Below are 25,966 nucleotides of genomic sequence, written 5' to 3'. Positions count from 1 at the left end.
ACATGTTGTAAAGAGGACATTCCAGTTTTTACAACAACCAAAATCAAGTTAATGTTACGATAGATTTTAAGGTGCCGTGGGACCTCTGTCAATATTATTGTGGATAAAAGAATGCTCTAACCCATTGCGCCACACTATAACAAATACTTCTTTTTATTGTTTATTTCGATTGAAAGTTACTGTCACAATATGGAGGTGTCCCATACCACCCTAAATGGAAGAGATCTCTTAATATTACTTTTCACTGTGCATATTACATTTATGAATGGCTCTCATAAATTATTTGTTCATGTAACAATTAAGCTGGTAATATTATAGAATAAGTACATGTACAAAGGTATACATGTACCTCATTTGTCATTATTTGAAATAACAATGAACAAATTATATATAATCTCTCCCTATATTACATGACCCCTGCACACATAACTCTTGGAAGAATTACATTTATGAGTTATGTCGTCTTTTCTTGGAGAACAACTGACTGTATTCATTTATTCTTAAAAATAAATCAAAGGTGGAGAGTTAGTTACCTTTAACAAGCCAAGTCTGATTATTTTTTACTATGGGACCCTATCACGAATTTGTTAAAAAAGCGCAAAATTTTCACATTTTTTCAATATTTTTTGTATTTCTGCCCTGGAATTTTTTTTTTCTTTCAAATGTATCAAAAATATATTGTAAGAAGTCACCAGATAACGCTATTTTCAAAAATGTTTACCTAGTGGTTTGGTCCAGGGATAATATCAAAAAACCATTTTTTACCCTTCAAAATTGGTACCAGGTATATTGCAGTATATATGGGCTTATAAAAAATAATTATTGACAAAATATCACTTTTAAAATGCTTAAATGTTTCTCTTGATGCTCTATTAATAAATTCTTATTTTGAAAATCCATCGCCGCCTCAAATAAATTAGCAAATTATACCTATTATTAGACTTTTAGTATACTTTAAAATACAGGGAAACAGAGATGCATAAATGCTAATTTTAGCATTTACCTTATCAAAGCCATAACATCACTATTGCTTAACTAAGAAACATTAATATAATATCAATTTTGCATAAAAACACAATATAAAAGAAAGTCATAACTTTTTACCATGGCTGCATGAAAATAGATGCACAAAGCCTTGCACACTCGAACTGTTCTTGGCCTGTACTAGTACTTGTAATTTACATGGACTTATAAAACTATTAGATTATTGGTTCCTTAAATAATTTGGTTCAAATTTTATGAATATGAACCCATGATAACAAACATTACTAGTAATAAATGAAAACCAGTAAAGGGGAGTAAAAATAAAAAAGTAAAAATATTTTTACCAGTTTATTGTATAATATATATTGATTTTTTTTTTCATTATGCTGATTTTGATTACCAGTTTTAACATGCAAATAAATAAATATACAAAAAATAAGCTCAGTTTAACAATCTCCGATCCTCAGCTAAGTACGTTAACTATAAAATATCCAGAATTTTTAATCATACCATAAATCTGCCTTTAATGGAGACAAATTTAATTACTCTTCTAGTGTTAATATTACAATTAATTATTCAACAAAATGCTTTGCTCTACTATATATTGGTAATTTAAAGGAGGTCAAGCCACTGATGCACTGGTACAACCTTTTTTTTTCAAATTTGATCTCAAGCTGTATATTTATTCCATTATATTCATTGTGGGCAAATTTGCAAAAACTTTGTAAAATGCATTGATATCATCAATTAATTTCTCTTTATTTCATTTATAAAGTTTGAAGGACAAATCACATTTTTATGATGAAAAAAAATACTTTAAGGCTGAGGGTCGAAGAGCCTTAAAATTACTGTATCAAAACTTTCTTGGTCAACTATTATTCGCTGCAGGTTTGTAGCTCCCAGTCTTAAAAAATTCGGATGGACGACCTGGGAGCTGCAGTGCCACCCATTGAAAAATACTGTATATTTATTGCACACAAAACTTGTGCTAGCTACAGACCTGCAGAGAAAGTATTATCAGAATTATCTTCCTTTGCTTAACAGTGGCAGTTTACATCATAGTTACTGACAAGAGAAACCAAATCCCTTATAAGACTCAGTAATCCAGCCAAAAAGAATTGTTTTCATTATATAACATCCATCCCACCTACTAAATCATGCAATATCAAACCCAGTAACTCTGTAATGAAAATGTTTAACAATGCACAGAATTCCAAAGTAAATTTAAATTTGAAGAGCTTGTTAGAGTAAATCAACACTAATTATGAATTGGCAGTTGAATCCCTGTAAGTGTTGGTGCGTTCAGTGTGTGCTGTAGGTCTCCTCCCCTCCTACTGTGTGGAAGACTTCAGAGGAGGAAGCTCTCGCGACAGCAGTCTGGATACAACCCAGTCCATCACTGGCTCTGGTAGGAAGGAGTTCAGCCTGGCCAGCCACTGAAACAATGAATAAAGCAGTTGAGAACTGTTAAAGTGGAAAACATGGTGTGTTTTGGGGGTTACCAGTATTTTTTTTTTTTTTATAACAGACAGATAGCTTCTTAAACATTTTTACACAGAGTTCATACACAAAAAACACGAATCACTCTGTGGTAGGCATTGATACAAACAATTGTACATTACAATGTTACTTTATTTCTAATTATCTCTGATTAAGTGAGAAAAAATCATGTACATGTAATAAGACAGATCCACCTAACTTACTGTTTTTCCTTTCACTGTGATTTTTGATGGAAAAATTCATGTATATAATGTACATGACTGTAAAATGCCCTTGAAGTCTAAAAATCCAAAGCTTACACAGAATTCATCCATGAGGCCACTCCCCCCATCCACGAGGTATCGTATCCGAGGATTCTGGTTAACCACTGCATCCTCTAAGGCATCCAGGACGGGGGCCAGGGTGGGGTAGGAGGTGGCTGAGGTTCCCTTGGCTCCCTCAAACAGGCGATCCAGGTACTCCTTACCATACGTTTCTCTCACCTCTTCTCCCGCCTCCGCCCACATTGTGTCAAAGTCTCGCCTCATGATGGCTAACTATAGAAATTATGCCTTTATTGAATAGTCATTGCATTTATCATCATTTTGGTAATACATACATGATCAAAGAATCAGGTCACCATACTGTCCACAAATTCAATACTTTTATTGTCAAACTTTATTTACATGAAAATTACCATAAATAACGACAAAAGGGATAATAAACATCATCTAAGATGTTTTATTTTCATTCAATGTAAAAAAGTTCATAGCCTTAAACACTAAACTTCAGAAAGATTAGTGTGCCATCTCACTACTTGGAATCACACTCACAGATTTTTCATTTAACATTCCAGTAGCTCCTCCAAAGTTTCCCGGCTCAACTACCACAACTTTTACCCCAAACTTCCTCATCTCCAGCCTCAGGCCATCAGAGAAGGCTTCCCCTGCATACTTGGCCATTGAATACGCTGAAGCTACAGGAAACACACAGCGCCCCCTGACACTGGTCACATTTACTACTCGCCCTTTTTTAAAAAGATAAGTACCAGTATTTCAGTTGCTGTAAAAGGCAACAAATGCATTTATATTTTATCTTAAGAAAATTTTACATGAACATTTATTTATACAAATCTGTTAAAAACTTCCACAAAGAAGTTCAGACTTGCCTTTGCTTTTCCTTAAGAGTGGTAGAAAAGCTTTTGTAGTTCTAACCATTCCAAATAAATTGACATTCATGATTCTGTGGTACATATCCATTGTACAAAAGTCAATGTCCCCAAGAAAATTGACTCCTGCATTGTTGACCAGTGCCCATAACCCTATCAGTAGAAAAAGGAGATAAGTAGAAAAAAAACAACTTTGAGACACCAAAGAACAAAAGTGAAATAAATTTTATATTCCTTTTTAAATTTCAGAGAAAAAATCAAGCATTGTTAATTCTAATAGAAAAAAAACAGGCTAATATACGTTAACTACAAAAGACTAAACTTAATTACCACAGCCTGAGGACTTATGTGTTTCATTTACATAATCCAGGACTGACTTAACATCAGCATCACTGTTGATATCCATTTTTAGAACATGGATCTGTCCAGATGCTTCTTCCTTTAGCCTCTTTGCTCCCTCACTCTCGGGGTTTAAGCAGCCTGCAAATACTGTAAACCCCATCGCATCCAGTCTCATGGCAAAGGCATTTCCAAATCCTGTGGAGTTAGACATTGAAAGAACAGGATTAATCAGTGGCTGATTCTGAGACCTTCTTAGCTATAGGCAAAACTTTGTCACATTTATCTGTGACACAGAAATCATGACCACAAGCAGACTCTGACTACTACCTTGTCTACAAATTTGTCAAATTCTAAAATTTTCTGAAACAATGAGAAAACTGAGATTGTAAGTGTTCAAGATATCACCATGGTTAATAACGCATAGAAACAGCATTCTGGATCTAAAAGTCTTAGAAATATGCATATCCATTGTATTCAACCAACCATTGTTTCAAGATTTAAAGTTTTGATTTTGAATAAGATAAAAAATTATATTGTGTTCAACCTCAGAAAAAATAGCAAAATTCATGGATTGCCACTTTTTTAATTTATGATAAAATTTGAGTATTCATAAATGTACCTGGGCCTGTTTAACAGAGTGGGCAATTTCTAAAATTTGTGTAAAAGAGGCTTAGAATTTCGACGTGCTTGAAAGTGCCTGCTCTACCAAACAAGACTCAGGCCATTTAAGGAGGCGACTTTAGTTTTCATTGCACATGTTTTTAATATGCATTCTAGTATAATACGTTGAATTTATACTTCTTATGAAATTTTTTCAATATCATTCATAAAATTGAACACAATAAACAAAATACAGATAAAAATATTAGTTTTTTAAAGGAATTTTTTTTTTTTTAAATGATTTTTCTGTTGTGCGGTAGGGGAGCATTGCCATTGAACTTTAATGATGTAATGATAAAATGAAGCTTTGCAGGAGTATGTTATAAGAAATAATATAAAAGAAAAAGTAATAATTGTTTGCCATTGAAATTTTATTCACAGAATGATGTTATCCTTGAGGACATTTATTTTTTGAATGAATCCATTATACTAATCTTCATTTGTAATGCTCCAAATATATAGAAAAATTTGATGCATTTTAAATATTTTGAAATGGCCCCCATTAAAAACCAGACGGTAGAATTTAGTATATTTTACTTGTAAGGTAGTAAATGATATTACTTGTCATATATAACGATTTGAGAAAGAAAGCTATTGTAGTATTTTTTAATCTGCTTCGAAGTGCAGAAGATGACTTAGTTTCCTATATATTCCTACAGTAAATGTACCTCTCTTTTGAGATGGTCCCTAAAAAGAACCACATGGTCGATTTCTTGAAACTTCGTAAATAAATTAGAGTTGGTTAAAATGACATATGGTTAAAAAAGATAAATAAAAAAAAAGGTTAAAAAAAGAGTTTTGCTGTTGTAGTTTTTCAGCAAAAAAAAACCCCAATCGGCCTCCTTTAAAATATGATCACTGCCAGTACAATATTGGACAATTCCTGAGGTTGAGATGCTGATCAAGTGTGGGCCTGGCTCAGCTCAATACTGACCTGTATCACAGCCGGTGATGAGCACTCCTTGTCCTTTTATGTCTACTGGCTTGTAAAATAGTTTTTTCAACAATGTTGATATTGCCAAGGAAATTAGAATTAACAAGACAATTGTTCCTATGTATTTCTGTGCCACTACTATTGGGATGCAGAACAGCACAAATAGGTAGGCTGACTCAAAGAACTGTAACCCGATGAACTCTGCAACCCTCATTCTGAAAATAATTAAAAAATGCAAATTGTGGCTCAATATAGATTATAGGCTATCAACTGTTTTTAAAAAGTTTCAAGTATGTTAGTTTGTTACGTAATTTTGTCGAATTTTGATGTAGTTTGAATCTCAACGGGATAAGGTACAGTACTAATCTTATCAGATATGACCTATTTTAAGTTTACAATTCCATCAAACTAAAACAAAATTATAATGTTATTTTTATGCTCTTATTTTGGGAAAGCAGCAGCTGAGTTTTAAAGCTTTCATTTCACAATTAGTATAGGGTTAGAAATGACTGGAAAATAAGTACCGCGATATTATGAGACACCAGTATATACCTTTTATTATGTTGATAAAACCTTAAATTCTTATCCTATGTACATTGTCAGTCCGTGGTTATCATGGTTTACCAAACGAACTTGCTAAAATATGAAGTAAATGATTTTCATTACATTTTTGGTCCTTATCAAAATACTTTATTTACGTCAGTTTTCACTTACTTCGGAGGCTTCTTCGACACAACCGGTTTACTTTCACTTACGTGGCATTCGATGTTTTCTTCCTTTACCCATTTAATTAAATAATGATGCTATTCTGTTTAACGCCCACCGCTAGTGATTACTCGGAAACTCTTGGGTGTTTATATTCGTCCTAAACTGAAAGTAGAAGTGGCTGTAAACATCATAAACAGGCTGGCATAATTAATAATGAGGAAGAATTGGTGTTGGGATTTTTGCACGTGGTGAGAGTCTTAAAAGGTTAGTGAGTTCCATTTTATAATGGAACTGTAATCTCGACGCTGTCTCCTTATCTTAAACACGGGGAATATTGTCGTATGTCCCTGATATTGGACGAATATTATGAAAATTATCTCATCATTTTGAACACTTAGTCACTAAAATTTGAAAGTAAATTAAAACAAGAATAAAATTTATTGAATGCAATAGGGATGTATAACGGTAAACAAATATGCTATCAACATAATCATCCATTAATTACACATCTTGTTACCACAGGGTTTTGACATGAATATGTGAAAAAAATCTATTGTACTATATATACGATTTTTTGCACAGATTGTGTCAAAACCCTGTGCTTGTTACAGTTGTGGTTTTCCTAATTAAATACTACAGTATATCAGCTGTATATATATATATATAATTTCTTTCGTTTTCCTCTTTCAAGTCAAGTGCTTCTTACCATGGAGCTCCAATAGGCCCCTTCAAGGTAACTGCAGTACAGCCCTTTTTGCAGGGCGAACTCACATAGATTGGTGAAATATGATGTAATGGCAAGTGTTATATATTACCTATACATCATAAATTATTTACCTACCATAACTTTGCCAAATACTAGGATGTCCATTTGCCCAGCAGTAGAGCAGTACTGCAGTAATTATTGTGAAAAGGTCTGTTATTTTTGGGGCTATGTTCAGCTCTTGGTGGATTTTTTTTAGATTATTTAATTCATTTTCCAATCATGATATATTCCTCAAATTACGACATTTTTACATTTTTTTTGACATTTTTACCTGATCCTACCTCTTACTATCTTTTTAGAGGTCTGCACAAATGCTCTGCTTTGAATTTGTATTTCATTTTATGGATTTTTGAGATGGTTGACAGTTTGTTATTGTCATTTTTCATTAAAGCTACAATTTTAGTGTCAGACATTTTGATATTTAAAAAAAAATAAGGTTGATAGCTGAGCGCATATCAATTCTTAATTGTTACCTATAGGCACTTGGTGTTTTGTACTAGGACATCTTTCCAAACTATTAATTGAATGATTTATTTTGTTTTTTATATATGTATTGTGCATACATTGACAATGAATAATTTATTTTCTAAGCCATAAAAGTTTTTAATTACTGGTATAACCAGTACACACACATGTATATATCAAAATTAACTAGAAATGAACTACCAGGTAGTTTAAGTCATATACTTTTCTATGTGGCACCATGGTTCATGCACACATTGATTTTAGTACATATGACATTAATTCATCACTATCACCAGTTGTCAAGCTATTTGATGTTGTCCATGGTTATGCTTATGAACCATACATAGAACACGCATACCTAAGAATAGAAGAGAGAGGAGATGCCATAAAGAAAAATTAATTTACTTCTTTAATAAACTTTAGTACATGTATTATTGAAACCATTAAACTAATTGTGGTGCTATGTACTTATGGTATTTTGGAATCATTTTTAATCTTTGACCAATTCTTTATCCAATATATGGCAACTTTTGAAGTGTAATATGTTTAGTTAATTACCTAGGCAATAAAGATTTAGGTCAGTTTCAAAAACTTAAAAAAAATGTTATAATAATTAATAATTTTGAAATATGAATGCAGGATGTAAATGAAATTTGAACACATGCTTTATGCATATCTGTTCAGTTATTACTATAATTTTTTTTAAATACATGTTTTTCAAAGTGGATTAATCTGAGGCTTTAGTACACCAGCAAATCACTAGTAAAGATAAGCCCAGAAAATACCAATATAATGTCCAGACCCTGAGCAACTTGGCCACATGTCGAATCTTAAAGGTCCGTCGCACTGACTAGCACATTATTGGTATAAGTAATGCCTATTGTATGTGGGACAGAACAATGCTTTTAGATTTTTATAAAACATGGATGAGATCTTTATGGTTCATTATTTTATGACCAAGGCATTTGTTTACATTGAAGGGGGAGAAGGGGGTGGGGCACTATCTTTGAGTTAACAAATGTAATGGGTTAGTGCTAGATTATACAGAAACTATTTCATGCCAGAAATAATAACATACCGGGGTATTCTTTCATGACTGATTGAATTGATCTCTTTTCCTCGGAGCTTCATGATTGGAATATAGAAATGAGTCATGGACTCATACTAGTAAGCATGACTGATGGAGACAGTTACTGCATGTATATCAGCTAGTAGTCATTATAGCAGGAGGGGGGGGGGGGGGAGGGAGGGATGAGTGTATGATAGATCTCAAGTTGCTTGTCAGAATGTCAGTATCACCATGAAATATAGGATAGAATTTTCTAAATTAACATGTGATTATTGAATCTTACTTTTCACTAGACCCCGAATGGTGTATAATTGCACTCTGAGGTTAGAAGTGTGTGCTAGCTGTCATATAAAAAGGTTCCTAATGTCAAAAAATTGCCAGAGAGATTGCCTGTACTCCCTTGATAAGAGGATCATAATAAGGTTCCACTTAGTTGACATTTGTGTATCATCGATACACAAGATAAGAGTTCATGAATATATCAATTCAGACTTGTGAATCCCAGATCAAAATCTCTATTACTTATAGACCCTCAGTATATGATTGACAGCTATAGAACCACCATGGTCACTTTATGTACAATTTTTAGATTTCGATGGGAGACTTCACTGGTGAGGAGTTGATCCAGGCAGCGATATTTAATGATGCAGAGTTGATGAAATGTCTGTTGGAAGGGGAGTGTGTGAACTTTATCAACTTCCAGGACCGGCGAGGACGGACGGCAGTCTATACGTCTGTGTCAAACAACAGCTCCAGATGTCTTCGCATTCTGCTGGAGCATGGAGGTAACATATATGTCAGCTCTCAACATTTTCTAATTTAACTTGTATCTGTTTATTATGGGATAAAATGAATGTTCCACTACAAGTTTTTCTAAAGGAGGCAAATGATGTTTAAGAATTTGGGTGAATAAAATGGAGAAAATGCCTATTGTTTAGATCATTAAAGAACAGTTCAAGTTTATAAAAATTATATTTTAGTTCCTACACTGCACAAATGAAAGATTTCATGGTACAGTCAGTATTGATATGAAAAAATTAAACGAAATCATCAAAAGTACTAAGTCTTTTGGTAATGTTCAAGGAATTGAATACCAAATATAAAAAATCTTAAGTGTTTATTCCTTTTTCACTCAATATTGTCCATAAGGCTCAACTAGCCAGGGATACAACAATCAAAGGTATCCTAATGCTATACAGTATTTTATAATCAATGATTTTATGGGTTTTTTATTTTTCATTTAAAATATTAATGTTATGTTACAAAAGAACATACTAGTATTTTTTATGTAAAGTGGACCATCATCATTCTAGAATATTTTTTTTATAATTTGCACTAAAATATACCGGTGCATTGAAAAAGATATACTGGTAGGACCAAGACCCTCTAGAGATGGTGCAAAAGTCCATAAAAATGTCATTTTTTGGTATTCCAGCAACAGTTTAAATCCATCTGTTTACATGAAAAAATGTACTGTGGTTTCATTGATATTCAAGGGTATCAAGTTTCGTGGATAAAGTGAAACTCACAGTTTCAAGGAATTTAACATAATTCGTGGCCAAGCATTGACCCTATGAGTACAAACTGTTAGAAGGAATTGCACTTCAATGAACATTTAATTTCATGGATAAACTTAACAACGAAATCCATGAAAACTGGTATTCAACAAATATTGAAGAAACCACAGTATAAGGGTGCTGAAAATTATATTCATGACCATGGAAATTCATTTAACATTAACTGTGCTTCCTACGCTGGGTTCTAACATACATAGGAGATAGTTCATATCTTCATAGTTACTGTATATCTAATTCATGTAACAGTATGGACATATGTGAAAAATGGTCATTCAGTGCCTAAGGATTTTACCAGAGTGTTAATCCAATGATCCAGTAGTGATACTGTAAAGGTTAAATACTGCACAGGAGTTCAAATTTTTATTGATTCAATAAAGTCAAAAAACTTACTTAATTGACTGACCTATGAGCTATGCATAAGCTTTGAATTTGAACTCGAATTGAATTGTAAATACGGTATGGCTGTTGAGTTTTTAGGTCTTATTTTATTTCTGTCTTCTTTTTGTTTTTCAGCTGATCCCAATATAGCGGCATTGAAAACCTTCAACTTTATGGTGGGTACAACCTATAAATATATACTTAACATAGACATTGCCGTAATTAAACTTTCATAATATCATGATCACTGTAAATTAACAGCGTTTGAAATCAGATTATGTTAAATGTCAATAATCTTATCTTTGATACAATGCACCTAAAAATAATCATGAGGATTTTTTTTGATGAGTTTATTATACTTCCTTTTTACTAATCTAGCTATATGATAACATGCCATGTACTTGTGTACATGCATGTACAGTGTACACCACGAAATGTAAAGTGAGCTCTGTGTGTCTGTTAAGTATGATGAGACTGAATTTATGGCTGAATTTTAAGAGTGCACGGTCAATAGTTTCAAATGTACTTGGTTGTGTAAACTTTTGTTCTCGTATTATTTGGAGAAAATAACCTGAAAATGAATGTACTATTTTAATATAAATAATTACTAACCTTATTTCAAATTCTCACTTAAAAAATCCTTCCACGCCATCTTTAAACCCAATATGCCATGTCTTTTGTTAATAAAAGAAACAGGAATAAGATTTATGGGTGTGGGTGTTATTATATTGCCAACAGTGAAGCAATCAATAAAATGTTGTAAAGGCATGACTTTGAATTAAATTTCAATTTAAAATAGAATTCATTTAGTAATTATGATTCCTATTTGCATACTGAATTGGCAAATTGATTGCAGGATATCTACTTTACATTTCACAGCATATTGGTGATAACTTAAAATAAATGATATATATGCAACTCAAGATTATCTCAAAAGAGGGAAGTTAAGTTAATTTTTCCTTTTCTGTTGCATTCGAATCATTTCAGTGTTATCAGTGTTGATCATTTTAAGATATGTGCGGGCGTTTTATTTCACGCACTTCTAAGTCAATGCCATCATGGATGTTGTGGGTATCTATTGGTAGACCCCTCTCCACCAAGCCATTATTGACCTGAAGCTTGACATCTTTAAACTGCTGCTGTCCTATGGAGCAGACATCACTAAACCTGATGGATCGGGCCTTAGTCCGATGGCTCTCGCTGAGAACATGGAGCTAAATGATTACTTGCAGGAGATGGAGGAGGAACAAGGTACACAGGGGGTGGGGTGGATAGACTGAAAAGGGAGGGAAGGGGGCTGTAAAACACAATGGGGGCTGAAAAAAGTACCAAGGGTGTTGAAAAAGTGGAATGGGAATGGAGAGGAGACTGAAAAATGAAGGAACTGAGCTGGCTTAAAGAGGAGGGGTGGGGGCTGAATAAGTTGGTATACTGAATAAGAAAAGAATCTAAATTAGGAATGGGTGGCTAAAGGGGAAAACAAAGTACAAAGGTTGGAAAGGAGACAGAGAAAGAAGGAGCCAGGAAAGGGGGAAAGGGCAGAAAGGCATGGAAAAACAAGGTACCCAGGTGTAATGTAGTGGGTGAGGGGCTTACTGTTGTTTTTTCATTAAATGATCAATGGGGCTTGATCTTCATGAAAAAGAATGTGTAGAATTTATCCTGTCACATACTCTTTTCATTTGTACTTTTGTTAAACTTGTTGATTGTCCAAAAATAACTGTATTTTTAGATCAAAGTAAATTGAAGCTAGAGGCTATGTCTTTGTCTGATAACAGAAGGAAATATTTCCTCAGCTTTACAGCAATAATCAATTTAAAAAATGTTCAAACATTGATTTATAAAATACAACAGGTGAACTGAAGAATGTTGATAATTGATTAACATTTCCTTTCAGAGAGAAGAGAGAAAGTGTATGATTCTGTTCTATCAGGTAATATTATGATTATAATATTGACTTAACTATAAGAATCATAGAAGGGAGACAACTACACTGTAGTATATTAGAAAGTATCATCTTGACAATATTCAACATTTTTCCATGATTGTTTGTAATTGCAGCATTTGCAGAAGCCTGTAGGGCTGCGGATACATCCAAGATGGCCACCATCTTAGAGACGAACACATCACCAACGATGCATGCTAAACTGGTCCTCAATACAGTGACAGAAGATGGATTAACCCCTGTTTGTTGGTATGGTAATACCTATTGATTTAATCCATTCTTTGAAATCTTTGAAAAAAGAATGTTTTTATGGAAACTGTAAACAAGCTACATTTGGGACTTTTAAACAAATCACCAATGTCATGACTCTTTGTGACAAATATATTTTCATGGTTGAAGTATCATAATATTTATGTACCAGTAGTATATGTTTCTTTGGGCATTATCAAATATTTGCAACAATGAGGTACAGTGTATGCACAGTTGTAACAAATATTTTTCATACAGGAATAAATGTGGGTAAGGTCGCATATCTATAGTTCGAAAATAATTCTGAAAATGCTAAAACTAACTTTTATTTCAGTGTGTTAAAATTTTACTTAATCAGGAAAATAACTCACTTTGAACCATTTTTTCCACTGGTAAATCGCTAGGTAATATTGTTGTGCATAAAAGTTGGTTTACTGCACTGTTCTATAAACAAAGAAAGAAATGAAGTATGTGAATGAGGATCGCTTGTGTCTGTAGGGCCTGTAAATGTGGCAATGTCGACATGGTTGACCTACTTCTGCGGCACCATGCCTCCACCATCTCGTGTACCTCCCAGGAAATGACCCCCATCCATATTGCCTGCCATTTTGAAAACACAGACTGTGTCAAACTTCTTCTTCAGGTAAGAAGTATTATATTTAACATACAGCTAGTGTTACAACAAAAAATTCAAATAAAATCTTCCCAGTTGTCACAGTTCAATATATATATTGCCACACTTATATATTAAGTAAATATTTGATAATATAGACATGCATGAAACCTCTCATTAATTTTGTTGATGTAAGCTGGCTTTTAATATCAATTCAGTAAACATGGCATACTGTGCATATGCTTATCTGTTTGAAATCATTTTCAAAATGAAATGAAGTTTGTATCTTTTTTTATTGTAAAGCCAGTTTGAAAAGCCAATATGGCAACTGTGACAAACATTGTTATTATTCTTGTAAAATAAACTAATATCAACCAACAAAGACACCCTGTTTTTAAAAATCAAATTCCAGTGAATCATAATGTCCCAAATATCTAAATGTATAATTTATTTGGACACCAAGTTCATTATATATAATACTCTTTAGAGGTTGGAAATTTTGTTTTAATTTATGAAATTGAAACACTGAGCAAGTTGTTTATCAATAATGCATTCTGTTCCAGTGAATCATAATGTTCCAAATATTTAAATTTTTTATTTTGAAACCAAGTTCATTATATAAAATACATGTACTCTTTAGAGTTTGGAAATTTTGTTTTTGAATATGAAATTGTAACACTGAGCAAGGTGTTTATCAATTTTGCATTCTGTTCCTGTGAATTAATTTTGAAACCAAGTTCATTATATAAAAAACATGATTGTACTCTTTAGAGGTTGGAAATTTTGTTTTTATTTGTGAAATTGCAACACTAAGTAAGGTGTTTGTCAATATTGCATTCTGTTCCAGTGAATTATGTAAATTTGTTATTTTGAAAATAAGTTCATTATATAAAAAACATGTACTCTTTAGAGGTTGGAAATTTTGTTTTTATTTATGAAATTGCATCACTGAGTAAGGTGTTTATCAATATTGCATTCTGTTCCAGTGAATTATTTAAATGTTATTTTGAAACCAAGTTCATTATATAAAATACCTGTACTCTTTAAAGGTTGGAAATTTTGTTTTTATTTATGAAATTGCAACACTGAGCAAGGTGTTTATCAATATCGCATTCTGTTCCAGTGAATTATTTAAATTTGTTTTTTTGAAAACAATTTTATTATATAAAAAACATGTACTCTTTAGAGGTTGGAAATTTTGTTTTTATTTATGAAATTGCAACACTGAGCAAGGTGTTTATCAATATTGCATTCTGTTCCAGTAAATTATTTAAATTTGTTATTTTGAAACCAAGTTCATTATATAAAATACGTGTACTCTTTAGAGGTTGGAAATTTTGTTTTTATTTATGAAATTGCAATCAATATTGCATTCTGTTCCAGTGAACTATTCAAATTTATTATTTTGAAACCAAGTTCATTATATAAAATATGTGTACTCTTTAGAGGTTGGAAATTTTGTTTTTATTTATGAAATTGCAACACTGAGCAAGGTGTTTATCAATATTGCATTCTGTTCCAGTGAATTATTTTGAAACCAAGTTCATTATATAAAAAACATGTACTCTTTAGAGGTTGGACATTTTGTTTTTGTTTATGAAATTACAACACTGAGCAAGGTGTTTATCAATATTGCATTCTGTTCCAGTAAATTATTTAAATTTGTTATTTTGAAACCAAGTTCATTATATGAAATACGTGTACTCTTTAGAGGTTGGAAATTTTGTTTTTATTTATGAAATTGCAATCAATATTGCATTCTGTTCCAGTGAATTATTTAAATTTGTTATTTTGAAACCAAGTTCATTATATAAAATACGTGTACTCTTTAGAGGTTGGAAATTTTGTTATTGATTATGAAATTGCAGCACTGAGCAATGTGTTTATCAATATTGCATTCTGTCTCACACCTGCAAAAGTGATTAATGAGACCCCATTAAAGAGTTTTCAATGTCTGCCAGTAATTGAGAAATGCAATTGGTACATTGTAATCTATTGCTTGAAATGTACCAGCATTGTTAAATCCTAAAAAATCTTCTTCTCTACTCTCATATATATTTGAGAAAAACTAAATGCATGATTATGGTGTCCATAAAGCCCTCTAGCTCATGAAATTCATGACCCCTGGGTCGGGGTTCAGGCCTTAAGGTCCAATATGGCCATATAGTGAAAATGTATTAAATATTAGAAAATCTTCTCTTTAATTTCTACAGTAGTGGGAGATTAACTGAATGCATGATAATGATGTTCATGAAGCCCTCTACCAAAGTTGTGAAATTCATGGCCCCTTCTTTAGGGGTTCATGCCCTTAAGTGGTGCCAATGTGGCTATACAGTGAAAATGTATTTAATCTGAGTAAATGTTCTTCTATACAATGTACTACCACAAAAAGAAAGATTCGATTTATGAAGTGATTTAAAAACAGAATATAACAATTTCATATTGTTTTATTTTTTTTATTGAGTAGCATTGTCCAGACATTGTGCAAAGAAAAATGTCTAATGAAAGTCTTGCGCTGCACTTGGCGATTGAAGCTGGGAACTTATCTCTGGTGCAGCTGTTACTGTACCACGATTACCCTGAGTATGCATTGGAGGACCATAGAGACGAAGCCCTGGGCATTAGTTACAAGCTTCCCTTTGATGTCAACACCAAGGACTCCATCGGTAGGAGCCCTCTGTATCTGGCTGCTGAGAAAAACCAAGTGGAAATAGTACGATGTCTTCTTGATTTCTGTGTCCAGTGTGAAAGGAAACAGCAACCGAAAAAATATGAAGGTCGAAACAGACAAGCTAGCAATGTTAACTTTGAACCTGAGTTAAGAAGAGAGCAGTTAAAAGCTAGTGGCTCTCACAGTGGGGTTTTTGCCTCCAATATTTATCACCCTGTGGACATTAATCTCCAAGGTCGTAATGGATTCACTCCTCTACATGTCGCAGTCAGCAGTAGCTTCTATGAGGTTACGGATATCCTCCTTAAACACAAGGCTGATGTCAACATTCTGGCAAATGACAATGGCAAACTTATATCAACCCTCATGATGGCTTGTAAAAAAGGGGACAGTATTATACTAGATAAGCTTTTTAAGTATGGGGCTGACGATTTAGACAAACAGGTGTTTGAGTATGCTGTAGAAAAGAGGCCAAGAATGGTGTTCACACTTTTAAAATATCGAACTTTTAAAGACTTGGAAAATGAGTACAAAATTAACAAGATGGACATGAGACTTTTGTACAGGCAGATGTCTGATCTAGAAGACAGTTATGATGGCTTAAATTCACTGAACTTAGATTTCAAGAAAAAGTTCCCTGTGAATTCAGTGCACATTAAATGGCAGGATCTTCAGCATATTGATGCTCTGAAGGAAGATACCCTAGTGGATATTAGCTGTCACCACAATCCTGAGCTGCAGGCAACATCCCTGAGTAACCCTTTTGCACTGTTTGCTATCACAAAGATTGACATCTCTGGAAATAAGATAGGTCCCATGTTTCCTGCAGTGTTTTTCAAACTGCCATCTTTGCACTACCTAAATCTGTCCAAAAACCAGATCAAAATGTTTCCTGATGTGTCCGATAATGACCATCTCTTTGTCTGTTTAGAGGAACTGTTGCTTGACAGAAACAAAATTGAGGTGTTACCAGATTATTTATTTAAGGTGTCTACACTTCGATTTCTCTCAGTATCATACAACAGTGTAAAAGACATTCCCTGTGACATTTGGGAGCTTCAGTGCTTGGCCTTTTTGAATCTGGCCAACAACATGATTGCCTCTCTTCCCCAGCCGCGACCCAGACAATCTCGCCCCCCTTCTCAAGGAAATCCCTCAAATGTCCCCAATTATTTTGAAGATGATTCCATCCCAAATCAGGCCCCCACACCCAAATCAGATGTAGAGGAAACTGAAGTAAAGCATGCCTTAATCTGGATGTCGGGGTCTGTTCATGTATCAGACAATGATTTTGATATTGGCTCAGGACCAAGGAATCGGGGACTTCAAGACTTAAATCTTTCTAGAAACAGACTTAAGGAGATTCCTTTCTGGCTGTGTTGTACATCACCATTCATGGAAAATTTAAATTTATCCTCAAATCAAATTAGCTCTGTAGGGAGGTTATTTCAACTGCCACAGCATCTGAAGACACTAGACCTCAGTGGCAACAATTTAGCAGACACGGTGAATTGGCAGTGCTTTGAAGACAATGATGGACTATGTTACAGCACTCGAAGGTAACTGCATGAACAAATGATGGTTGAACCATCTATAATAATCAGATTTTTTTTGCTTGTTACAAATTTTGAGTAATCTGTTATTTTTTAAAAAATCTTTTAAAAAGATTTATGATTTAAAAGTTTTTAATACTGTAGCACATAAGAACTGTTACTATTTCTGCATACTTTTGCCATATATCAATAATAACGGTATTCATTAATAGTTGCATAAATAACAAAATATTGATCAGTGCGAAAAAGTATGCTGTATTGGAATTTTCTTAAATTCATATAATTACTGAATTACTCAATTTTAATTGAGTTCTCAAACAGGTGTTGTTCAGCAATTAAATAGAGGTGGTATGTTTTTTCTGTAAAAGAAATGATTGTTATTGGTTTGCCATTGCAGCGTTCGCCCCACCAATTCCCCACATTCCTTTAGTTCCTACACTAGCTTCACCCAGCTGATGACTTGTGCCCACAGACAGCATCGTATACTGGAGAGACTAGACACACTGAACCTGGGGGGAAACCGCAGACTGGAGAAAGTGGTTGTCTCCAGAGCTACAGACAACAGACAGCGGAGGTCGAGCGCAGCCAGTGTAAGTCATGACGTCATCAATGATGTCACATCTTGTCATTGTTCACAGGGTTCAAAGGTTATTTGCTCTTTAGTCATAAGTCAGAACAAGGTAATAGTTCTCTCCAAATTTAGCCTTATGAAATATTTCATTAAACATTTATATATTCACATTAGAAATCTGCACTCCAACATATAGCTGTGAATTGAGCACTTTTATAATTATTGCTGCAGTTTCAGAGTTTATGAATATAAGATAAGCTGTATCTATGGCAAGGAATGCAAGATCCAACTTATTCCTGTAGATCTATATATCTGATGGCTTTAAAAAAGAATACCAGTTTGTTGATCAGCATTAATATAAAACAACTTTACACTATTGCTACTGCAGAATGCAGCTGACTGGTTTTTTTTAGTACATTTGGTCCAAAATTTCAGTTTATATTATACTTATTATTATACTGTAGATTCCTAATTAAGTGCAAGGAATTAATATTTGCATAAAATCGTGAGAAGCAAATATCTCACAGATTATAATGAAACTATGATAAAAATTTGGCTTTGATTCAAAACAGTTGAATCACAGAATTAAGTCCTCTTGTAAAATAAAGAATCTACTGTACTCAGTCTGTTGTTGTATCAAATAAGCAGCTTATCTTAAGAGAAAACCATTCCTGTAGATTTTGATATGGCCAAAAAATTTATTGGTTTGTTTCTCATGGGTTCACCGCATCAGGCCAAATGCTGCAGCAATGATTAATTTTATTGCAAAATTGAAATTGGAAAAGCTCAGTTTTTCAAATGTAAAAAGAAAAATTGAGTTTTTCCCCTTTGTAAATCCTGCAATAAGAATATGAATAAAAAACACCTACATATCTTCCACACTATTTTTTTGAAATTTTTGGCCTTGGAAACTATAAAGATTAATTCTTTTTGCTTAAGAAAGTTTTTATTTGGTTCTAGTTGAGTTCACTGAACTCCAGTTTAGATGAAGAGAAGCGGCGTCTGCTGTTTCCAAATCTGACAAGTCTGGACCTCAGTTACAACATCGGTCTACAAGAGATTCCATCGGAAATTGGTGACCTTAGTTCTCTGAAACGACTGTCTCTCTCTTTCACAGGAGTCAAAGAGGTTTGATATTACTGGAGTTTGTTTTATATTTTAAATAAATCAGTACCTAGTAGATGGTTTTTAATGAATAAAAACTAGGAATCCATTCTCCCAATGTTGTTTTGTATACAGCATAATTTATTTTGCACATAAAGTAGAATCTCTTTCTCTGTTTCTCTCACTTATCAGCTATGAAGGCAATTACAGGTAGATTGTATCCTATGACTACTGGTGCTTGAGGACATACATTTATTTGAATAGAAATCATTTGTCAATACCAAGATTTTAGGTTCATTGTAGATGCTGTCTATTGATGTATTTTTCTCATTAAAGCTGCCTCCAAACATCGGTAAATTAAAGAGTCTGTTTACCCTGGATCTGGAGAAATGCAACTTGGAAGGGCCAATCCTAGACATCATCCATGGCTCGCCAATGCGCACAAAGGACATCCTTGGTTTCTTGCTCTCAGTTCTGGAAGAGTAATATATTCTTCTGTAATATTGATTAAAAAAAGTGTAGTGAACCCTCTGCTATTTGAATGTTGATATTTTTCCCCATTGTTTGTTTCCTTGTTTGGTATACAGAATGTCTGTTTTTATAAATTTAAACTGTTTTTGGTAAATAATGCAACGACATAATTTATATCCACATAAATAAAAATTGTACATGTGTTCAGAGGGATGGCGTACCATAGGGGAAATTTATAAAATGGTTCAGAGCCTACACTAGCTGCTTTGTTTTTATTTTTTATCAAAGAGATATTTCCTTTCTTTTATATCAGGGCTGAAGAATACAACTGTATGAATCTTATGTTTGTCGGTGTTCATAACATCGGGAAGACAATGTTGTTGAGGGAGATACGAAAATACGGCAAAACAACCAAGAAAGTCACGGTAAGTCTCGATAACGTGATTAGAAAATATGGCAACACAACCAAGAGAGTCACGGTAAGTCTCGATAACGTGATCAGAAAATATGGCAAAATAACCAAGAGAGTCACGGTAAGTCTCGATAACATGATCAGAAAATACGGCAAAACAACCAAGAGAGTCACGGTAAGTCTCCTGGTGGGGGGGAGCAAGTTTATATAGACCTAACCATAAGGCACATAGCATCCCCCACCCCCTCTCCCTTCCCCCCACCCCACTTCCTCCTATATATGAAGGATAAAAGTAACAAATCTCAGGGTTTTGTCTATTTTTGACAAATGAAATATAACTAGATTGCCTACTGTCTCTCCAAAAACGACAATTAACAAGCTATTTACCTCCTCTTTAAAATGATATCAAATTGAATATAGGTACTGGATGCACAGATGTTCATTATATTTTGAATAAATATGATTCTTTTAATTTAATCCTCACAGAAAGATCATCTTTTCATAATTACATAACATTCATAAAGAAAATCCATTTGAATTCAAGAAACAAACAATTTTTTTTTTTTGGGGGGGGGGGGGGCTCTATGTTCTCATGCAGAAGGTTTTTTAGTTGAAAATGACAGAAACAAGCAATTTTATGAATTTTCAATATACTTTACTTACTATATTTATTCATTATTCACAATTTATTTTTAACATTTGATAGGTTTGTGACATGTTCTATAGGTCCTGTGTGACTTGTACAAAACTAAATTTTGAGAGAATGATAGACTTTAGCATAAAATCATGCAACTATATATAGAAAATGTCTGAATTTTTTTAAGCGAAATTTTGCGAGAATTTTACATTTGAAGCTATATATGTAAAATTTGACATCACTGACCCCCATGTTTTATTATGTGATTATGATATAGAATATGCAACGATTGGTCTGACAACTCTAACAGAATTTTATTTATATATAAGTTCTTGATGACTCTGAAGTTTTAAGTGTTTTGTAACCATACATGTGGGGATATCTTGCACAACTGCTAGATTAAACTGTGTAATTGTGTAAATTAATGACCAATTTTATGCTTATTTCTATGACTGTGTTAATGCTCAAGATTTTTCATCATACTTGACAGATTTCCTAGTATACATTATCAAAGTTATCATAAATCATTGTGGAGATACCTAGCTTAAGACAAACAATAATAATTTCAATTTTTGACTTGTTTAATAAAAGGACTATTGAAACTGATAATTCTATCAAAAATACTTAACCTCTCAGTGCACAGGAAGACACATGAAGCTGTAACCTATCAAAAATGATTGCTCAATTTTTGTTGAATTACCAACTTAACATTGACCAATGGTGAGAGACTTCAGAGTCAGGAAGCCATTTATATGGTTCGATTTATATCAAAATATTTTGTCAACATGTACATAAGCATCTTTGATTTCCTTGCTCATCTAAACAAGCTACTATATTAAGAACCAAATAAGGAACTAGCACAGAGAATGACAAAAAAGGTGATAATGTTTGTTGTGTAATTCTGTATTTCTTGAGAAAATTGGTGTGGTGTACACAGTCAATAATTGTGCCTCACTGGATACATGCAGTTGAAACTGGATATAAAATCATTAAGTTAAATGAATGATGCAAGATTATTTGGAGATTATTAACATGTTGTTATGAAATGTTTTTAAACAGCATTTTGAATAATCATATTGTTTTGTTGACATAGAATAGTACTGTTGCAAATGAGTCAGTAAGAAGAAAATTGGGAATTATGTGAAAAACATAATTAGCAATACAGAAAATAACATGTACCGGTTCATGTACTTAGAGATCAGAAGACTGTATTTTAGTAGAATGACATTATTAACATCAAGTACAACAGTATTAAATGAAATGAAAGGGACAATTTCAATTAAATTCTTTTTGTAAAATACCTGTTCATTCTTTGAGTAAATTTAGCTTTGTTTGGAATTTAATTCAATATGGTCTCATTTACAAAAAAATTGAAGAAACATAATAATTCCCAAGTTTTCTTATAGTCCTGTTGCAAGATGAGGCCATCAAAATCCACAGTTGTTGGCTGCTTCAGTTACTGTAACCCAAGCAGACCTAGTGGACAGGCAGATGATCAGAGAGCAGCTTTTCTCTAGGTTTTGACTCTTTTGGTTGTCTTAATCCTGAAGCATTGTATTTTTCATTTACAGCTCTTTTGCTTGCTTTGACACTTGGTGAGTCCAGGCTAATACTTGGATTTCTTATTTTTGGTGGAAATCACCAAGGACCATTTGAAATAGATTTAGAAATGTTAGCTATTTTAAGCATCTAATATGTTGTCAGCATTCTTGGATATCATCTTGCAGAAAGCTTGCTTATCCCTAATATATCAGTCAAAGCAATGTGAACTGAACCTGAACTAATTGCAATTGCCAACAAAAAAAATGGTTGCATACGTTAGCCATGGATGAGAGTCTTTCATTCTAAATCATACTATGAATGCAACAGCTTCTACTTTACCAAAATGTTGAGGTTTTAAACCCTTGTCCGGGGTTATTTTTGTGCTGTCCTTGCCCTGAATGAATTTTACAACCCAATTCTTCACAGTTGGAAAGAAAGGAATTGTTCCAGCCAAACCCCCTAATCATGACCTTATCAATTTCATTTGAAGTCATACTTTTCTTTTGCAGGTATTTTATGACTGTGTAGAGTTCTGTTTGGTATAATTTCAGACACCCACCAGCCTATATCTTTGTATGGGTCTCATTTCCACTGAAATTGAAACAGAGTCTTTGAATGATTTTTTTCTTAGTTTTTAAATAAGAAGAGATACAGTAATGCAGAAACAAATATGATCTGCAAAGGTTTTTCTTTGTTGTATTCAGTTTAAACCTATTATTCATTTTAGCATTTCAGTCAGAGAATAGACAAGACAGCTACAGGGATGCGACAGGATGGCAATACCCTGTCAACTGTTGGTATTGACATCAATGAAATTGTCATAGGAGAAAGATGGGCCAATGGACCTGTCACATTCCGCACATGGGATTTTGGCGGTCAGGTGAGATGGCTGGTGTTTGCCTTGGGAAATAAGCTTGCTCCTCAGAAATTGGAATTTTGCTGACTCCCACCATGATACATTTTAAAACTTAACATTGTTGACAATTATTTCACATGGGGCTCCAATGGGTTATCTTTATATACATAGGAATAACAAAACAGCTGTTGGAAGGTGTCTAAGGCAAAAGAAGATCTGTTTGACTCTTGTCTAATCGTTGCTAAAAGCTCTTGGCCTTACGCAACAGTGTGTCCAACATGTCAATGTTTCCTTCAGCCCAATTCAGCAAATCTGTATTGTTTCTTTCAACGAATTTTTTTTTTTTGTAGAAAGAGTATTACGCTACTCACCAGTACTTCTTGTCTCCGAGATCGCTCTACTTGGTGATGTGGAAACTGACAGACGGAGAGCAGGGTATCCAGACAATATGGCAGTGGCTAGTCAGCATACAGGTCAGAGGTCAAACCAAACATGAAGCAGCATGAGATTAAGCTATTGGCCATAAACTCTTGCTATTTTATAATTGAATTTTTGTGAATTTTTAATTTATATTACAACAAAGCCTTTGACTGTTTAATTATTGTGGTTTAAAATGATCCCACTAGGCATAAAATGATAATCTTTTAACATAGATTCAATCAAATAAGAAAATTGGGGGAGGGGTTGTGTGGTATTTTACTGCAATGACTGCTTTTTGTATGAAAATTTAAATATGTAAGATAAAAAATATTCATTCTGACACGAATTAGGCTAGAGCTCCTGGGTCCCCTGTGATAATAATAGGAACCCATAGAGACTTTCTGACCAACAGAAAAACTCGTAGCAACTTCCCAGCCTCATTCGAGGATGATATGAAGGAGATCATTGTCAGACAATTCATTAATGTGGAGGAGCCAGACAAATGTGGATTACCCTTTGTGATTGGACAATTCAATGTCAGCTGTAAAAGTGGAGAAAATGTCAAAGAACTCGTCAACTTCATCTACAACAGAGTGTTTCAGCTCAAGCATCCAAGTATGCATGAAGTTTGATTCCTTGATTTAGAAAGAAGATTTATCATTTCATTATTATTAAATCAATGGATTGCTGTAAAAATATTAATATTTTTGGAAAATCTATGAATTCAGATCAATTAAAATCAATGTAAATTTTGTTTAAACATAAATATACCTGGTACATATATTGCTTTTTCTTGCATGTGATACCCCATCCCCCTTTTTTTCAGATTTTTGATATTTGTCTTCTTTTCCTCAAAGCAAAATTTTTTAAAAAGACATTAACCATTAGTAACTATGTAAAAACACACCAGCATTTATACAATAAATTTATTTAGAGGTGCACCATTGCAAAAATTCTAATTTATATGTCAATTTTTAGGAAGAAACAAGGAAAAATTGCTGCAGCACAAAATTCCCAAGAAATATTTGATATTGAAGGATATTGTACAGGAACTGGCTGAGGAAAGGATTCATGAGGAGAAGGATCCTGTGCTGGATAAGTCTTCCTATATGTAAGCAAACTGTATAGTTTATAGTTGGTCTTTTGCTTCATACACATTTTTGCTTTTGCTTGATACTTCACTATCATGTTTGACAAGGCCTTTAAATCGCATGCAGGGCAAAAGTTTTGTTTCAATGGCTTTGGGGGTTGATCCCCAATGCAAACAGTCATTACAGTAGACCTATGCACTTTGATGTATGAATCTGCAACATAAAATACTGTAAACGTACTACATTTGGCTGTGTATTCTTTTTAGCGTTTTTGGCAGAATGCAGCAACCGCTAAATCAAGTACATTGCCAAATGTAATGCATATATGTATAAGAATAGTCACATTCAGGAATATGCTAATTCAAATCCACGCCAACTTGTTAAAAAAATAATTTCCACCAAATATCGTACACGTCAAATTTAATACGTTTACAGATCTGATGTTCTTTAACAAAATGAAAGATGCTGACTTCAGCAATATTAGCTCACCTGAGCCAAAAGCTTAAGGTTGTATGGGATGTATGTCTATATGAATGTGATATTAAATTATATAATAATTAAAATACTTCATTGATTTAGAATTTTCAAATTACACAATATTTAACCAAATAATACTCTTTAAAAATTTTTGCACAGGCAAAAATCTTTAAAATCGCCAGCGGGTGTAAAGCATGTAACTTACAGATTCGTATAGAGATCTCTAACCCACTGCGCTACGCTGTTAGGTAATAGTTTTGGGAAAGTAACTATTTGTAAATAAAATATGATTGTATTGTTTATTTGAATAAGTAATACATCACAACATGGAGGTGATCCACCTTTTCTGATCAAAATCTTTCTTTTGTCTGTCGTCCCGGTTGGCGTTGTCATTGTCATAAACTTTTCACATTTTCATTGTCATCAAAACCTCTGGGCCATTTTCCACTAAACTTGGCACAAAGCATCCTTGGGGAAAGGGTTTTTAAGTTTGTACAATTAAAGGGATAGTTCCTCTTAAAATGGGATATAATAAGAAAATTGTGAAAAAAGGATTGGGTGTTTAAAAATCTTCTTTCCAAAAAACCCTGGGGAAATTCAACCAAACTTGGCACAAAGAATCCTTAGGGGAAGGGGTTTCAAGTTTATTTTAAAATCTATTCCAGAAACACCAGACCAATTTAACAAAACTTGCACAAAGCTTCCTTAGAGGAAGGGCTTACAAGTTTGCTTAAATGAAGGACCAGTATCTCTTCAATGGGGAGATAATTAGAAAAGATTGAAAATAAGGTTGTGTGTTTAGAATTATTTTTTCTCTAGAACTA

General features: G+C 33.4%; 2 protein-coding genes across 4 annotated transcripts in view; one reads left to right on the top strand and one right to left on the bottom strand.

Annotated features, from left to right (window-relative positions):
• Positions 1–1,319: 1,319 nt before the first annotated feature.
• Positions 1,320–6,437, bottom strand: LOC105332584 (D-beta-hydroxybutyrate dehydrogenase, mitochondrial). 3 transcript variants are annotated; one of them, XM_066065945.1, is made up of 7 exons: positions 6,323–6,437; positions 5,568–5,782; positions 3,962–4,168; positions 3,632–3,784; positions 3,297–3,490; positions 2,784–3,020; positions 1,320–2,420 (listed from the first exon to the last, which is right to left on the bottom strand). In XM_066065945.1, exons 2-7 carry the CDS (start codon positions 5,779–5,781, stop codon positions 2,316–2,318), a joined length of 1,110 nt encoding a protein of 369 aa, XP_065922017.1. In that variant the 5' UTR covers position 5,782; positions 6,323–6,437; the 3' UTR covers positions 1,320–2,315. The 3 variants fall into 3 exon arrangements, with proteins under 3 accessions (XP_065922017.1, XP_065922016.1, XP_065922015.1); XM_066065944.1 differs by having other exon boundaries at positions 6,282–6,399; XM_066065943.1 differs by lacking the exon at positions 6,323–6,437 and adding an exon at positions 6,120–6,274.
• Positions 6,406–25,966, top strand: part of LOC105332623 (leucine-rich repeat serine/threonine-protein kinase 1) — a 43,211-nt gene continuing 23,650 nt past the window's right edge. The window contains exons 1-16 of the mRNA XM_034458879.2: positions 6,406–6,539; positions 9,165–9,360; positions 10,666–10,706; positions 11,616–11,781; positions 12,428–12,463; positions 12,592–12,724; positions 13,223–13,367; positions 15,805–17,567; positions 17,959–18,151; positions 19,093–19,260; positions 19,573–19,718; positions 20,021–20,132; positions 23,026–23,178; positions 23,505–23,627; positions 23,925–24,189; positions 24,553–24,685. Of these exons, the coding sequence (XP_034314770.2) occupies positions 9,171–9,360; positions 10,666–10,706; positions 11,616–11,781; positions 12,428–12,463; positions 12,592–12,724; positions 13,223–13,367; positions 15,805–17,567; positions 17,959–18,151; positions 19,093–19,260; positions 19,573–19,718; positions 20,021–20,132; positions 23,026–23,178; positions 23,505–23,627; positions 23,925–24,189; positions 24,553–24,685 (3,767 nt within the window). The 5' untranslated portion in view covers positions 6,406–6,539; positions 9,165–9,170. The remainder of the gene's footprint in view (positions 6,540–9,164; positions 9,361–10,665; positions 10,707–11,615; positions 11,782–12,427; positions 12,464–12,591; positions 12,725–13,222; positions 13,368–15,804; positions 17,568–17,958; positions 18,152–19,092; positions 19,261–19,572; positions 19,719–20,020; positions 20,133–23,025; positions 23,179–23,504; positions 23,628–23,924; positions 24,190–24,552; positions 24,686–25,966) is intronic.

The sequence above is a fragment of the Magallana gigas genome, chromosome 7, assembly GCF_963853765.1.
Source record: "Magallana gigas chromosome 7, xbMagGiga1.1, whole genome shotgun sequence".
In the NCBI taxonomy this organism is placed as follows: domain Eukaryota; kingdom Metazoa; phylum Mollusca; class Bivalvia; order Ostreida; family Ostreidae; genus Magallana; species Magallana gigas.
Note: the sequence above shows the minus strand (reverse complement) of the source record. Positions and strands in the feature narration are given on the sequence as shown.

What these genes read in the sequence shown, in the direction of transcription:
- LOC105332584 (XM_066065945.1), bottom strand. Translation starts at nt 5,781, where the DNA reads ATGAGGGTTGCAGAGTTCATCGGGTTACAGTTCTTTGAGTCAGCCTAC. An exon ending in CATCACCGGCTGTGATACAG is followed by an intron (nt 4,169 to 5,567) that starts GTCAGTATTGAG and finishes CTAACTCCACAG; the next exon opens with GATTTGGAAATGCCTTTGCC. An exon ending in ACTCTTAAGGAAAAGCAAAG is followed by an intron (nt 3,491 to 3,631) that starts GCAAGTCTGAAC and finishes TTTTTAAAAAAG; the next exon opens with GGCGAGTAGTAAATGTGACC.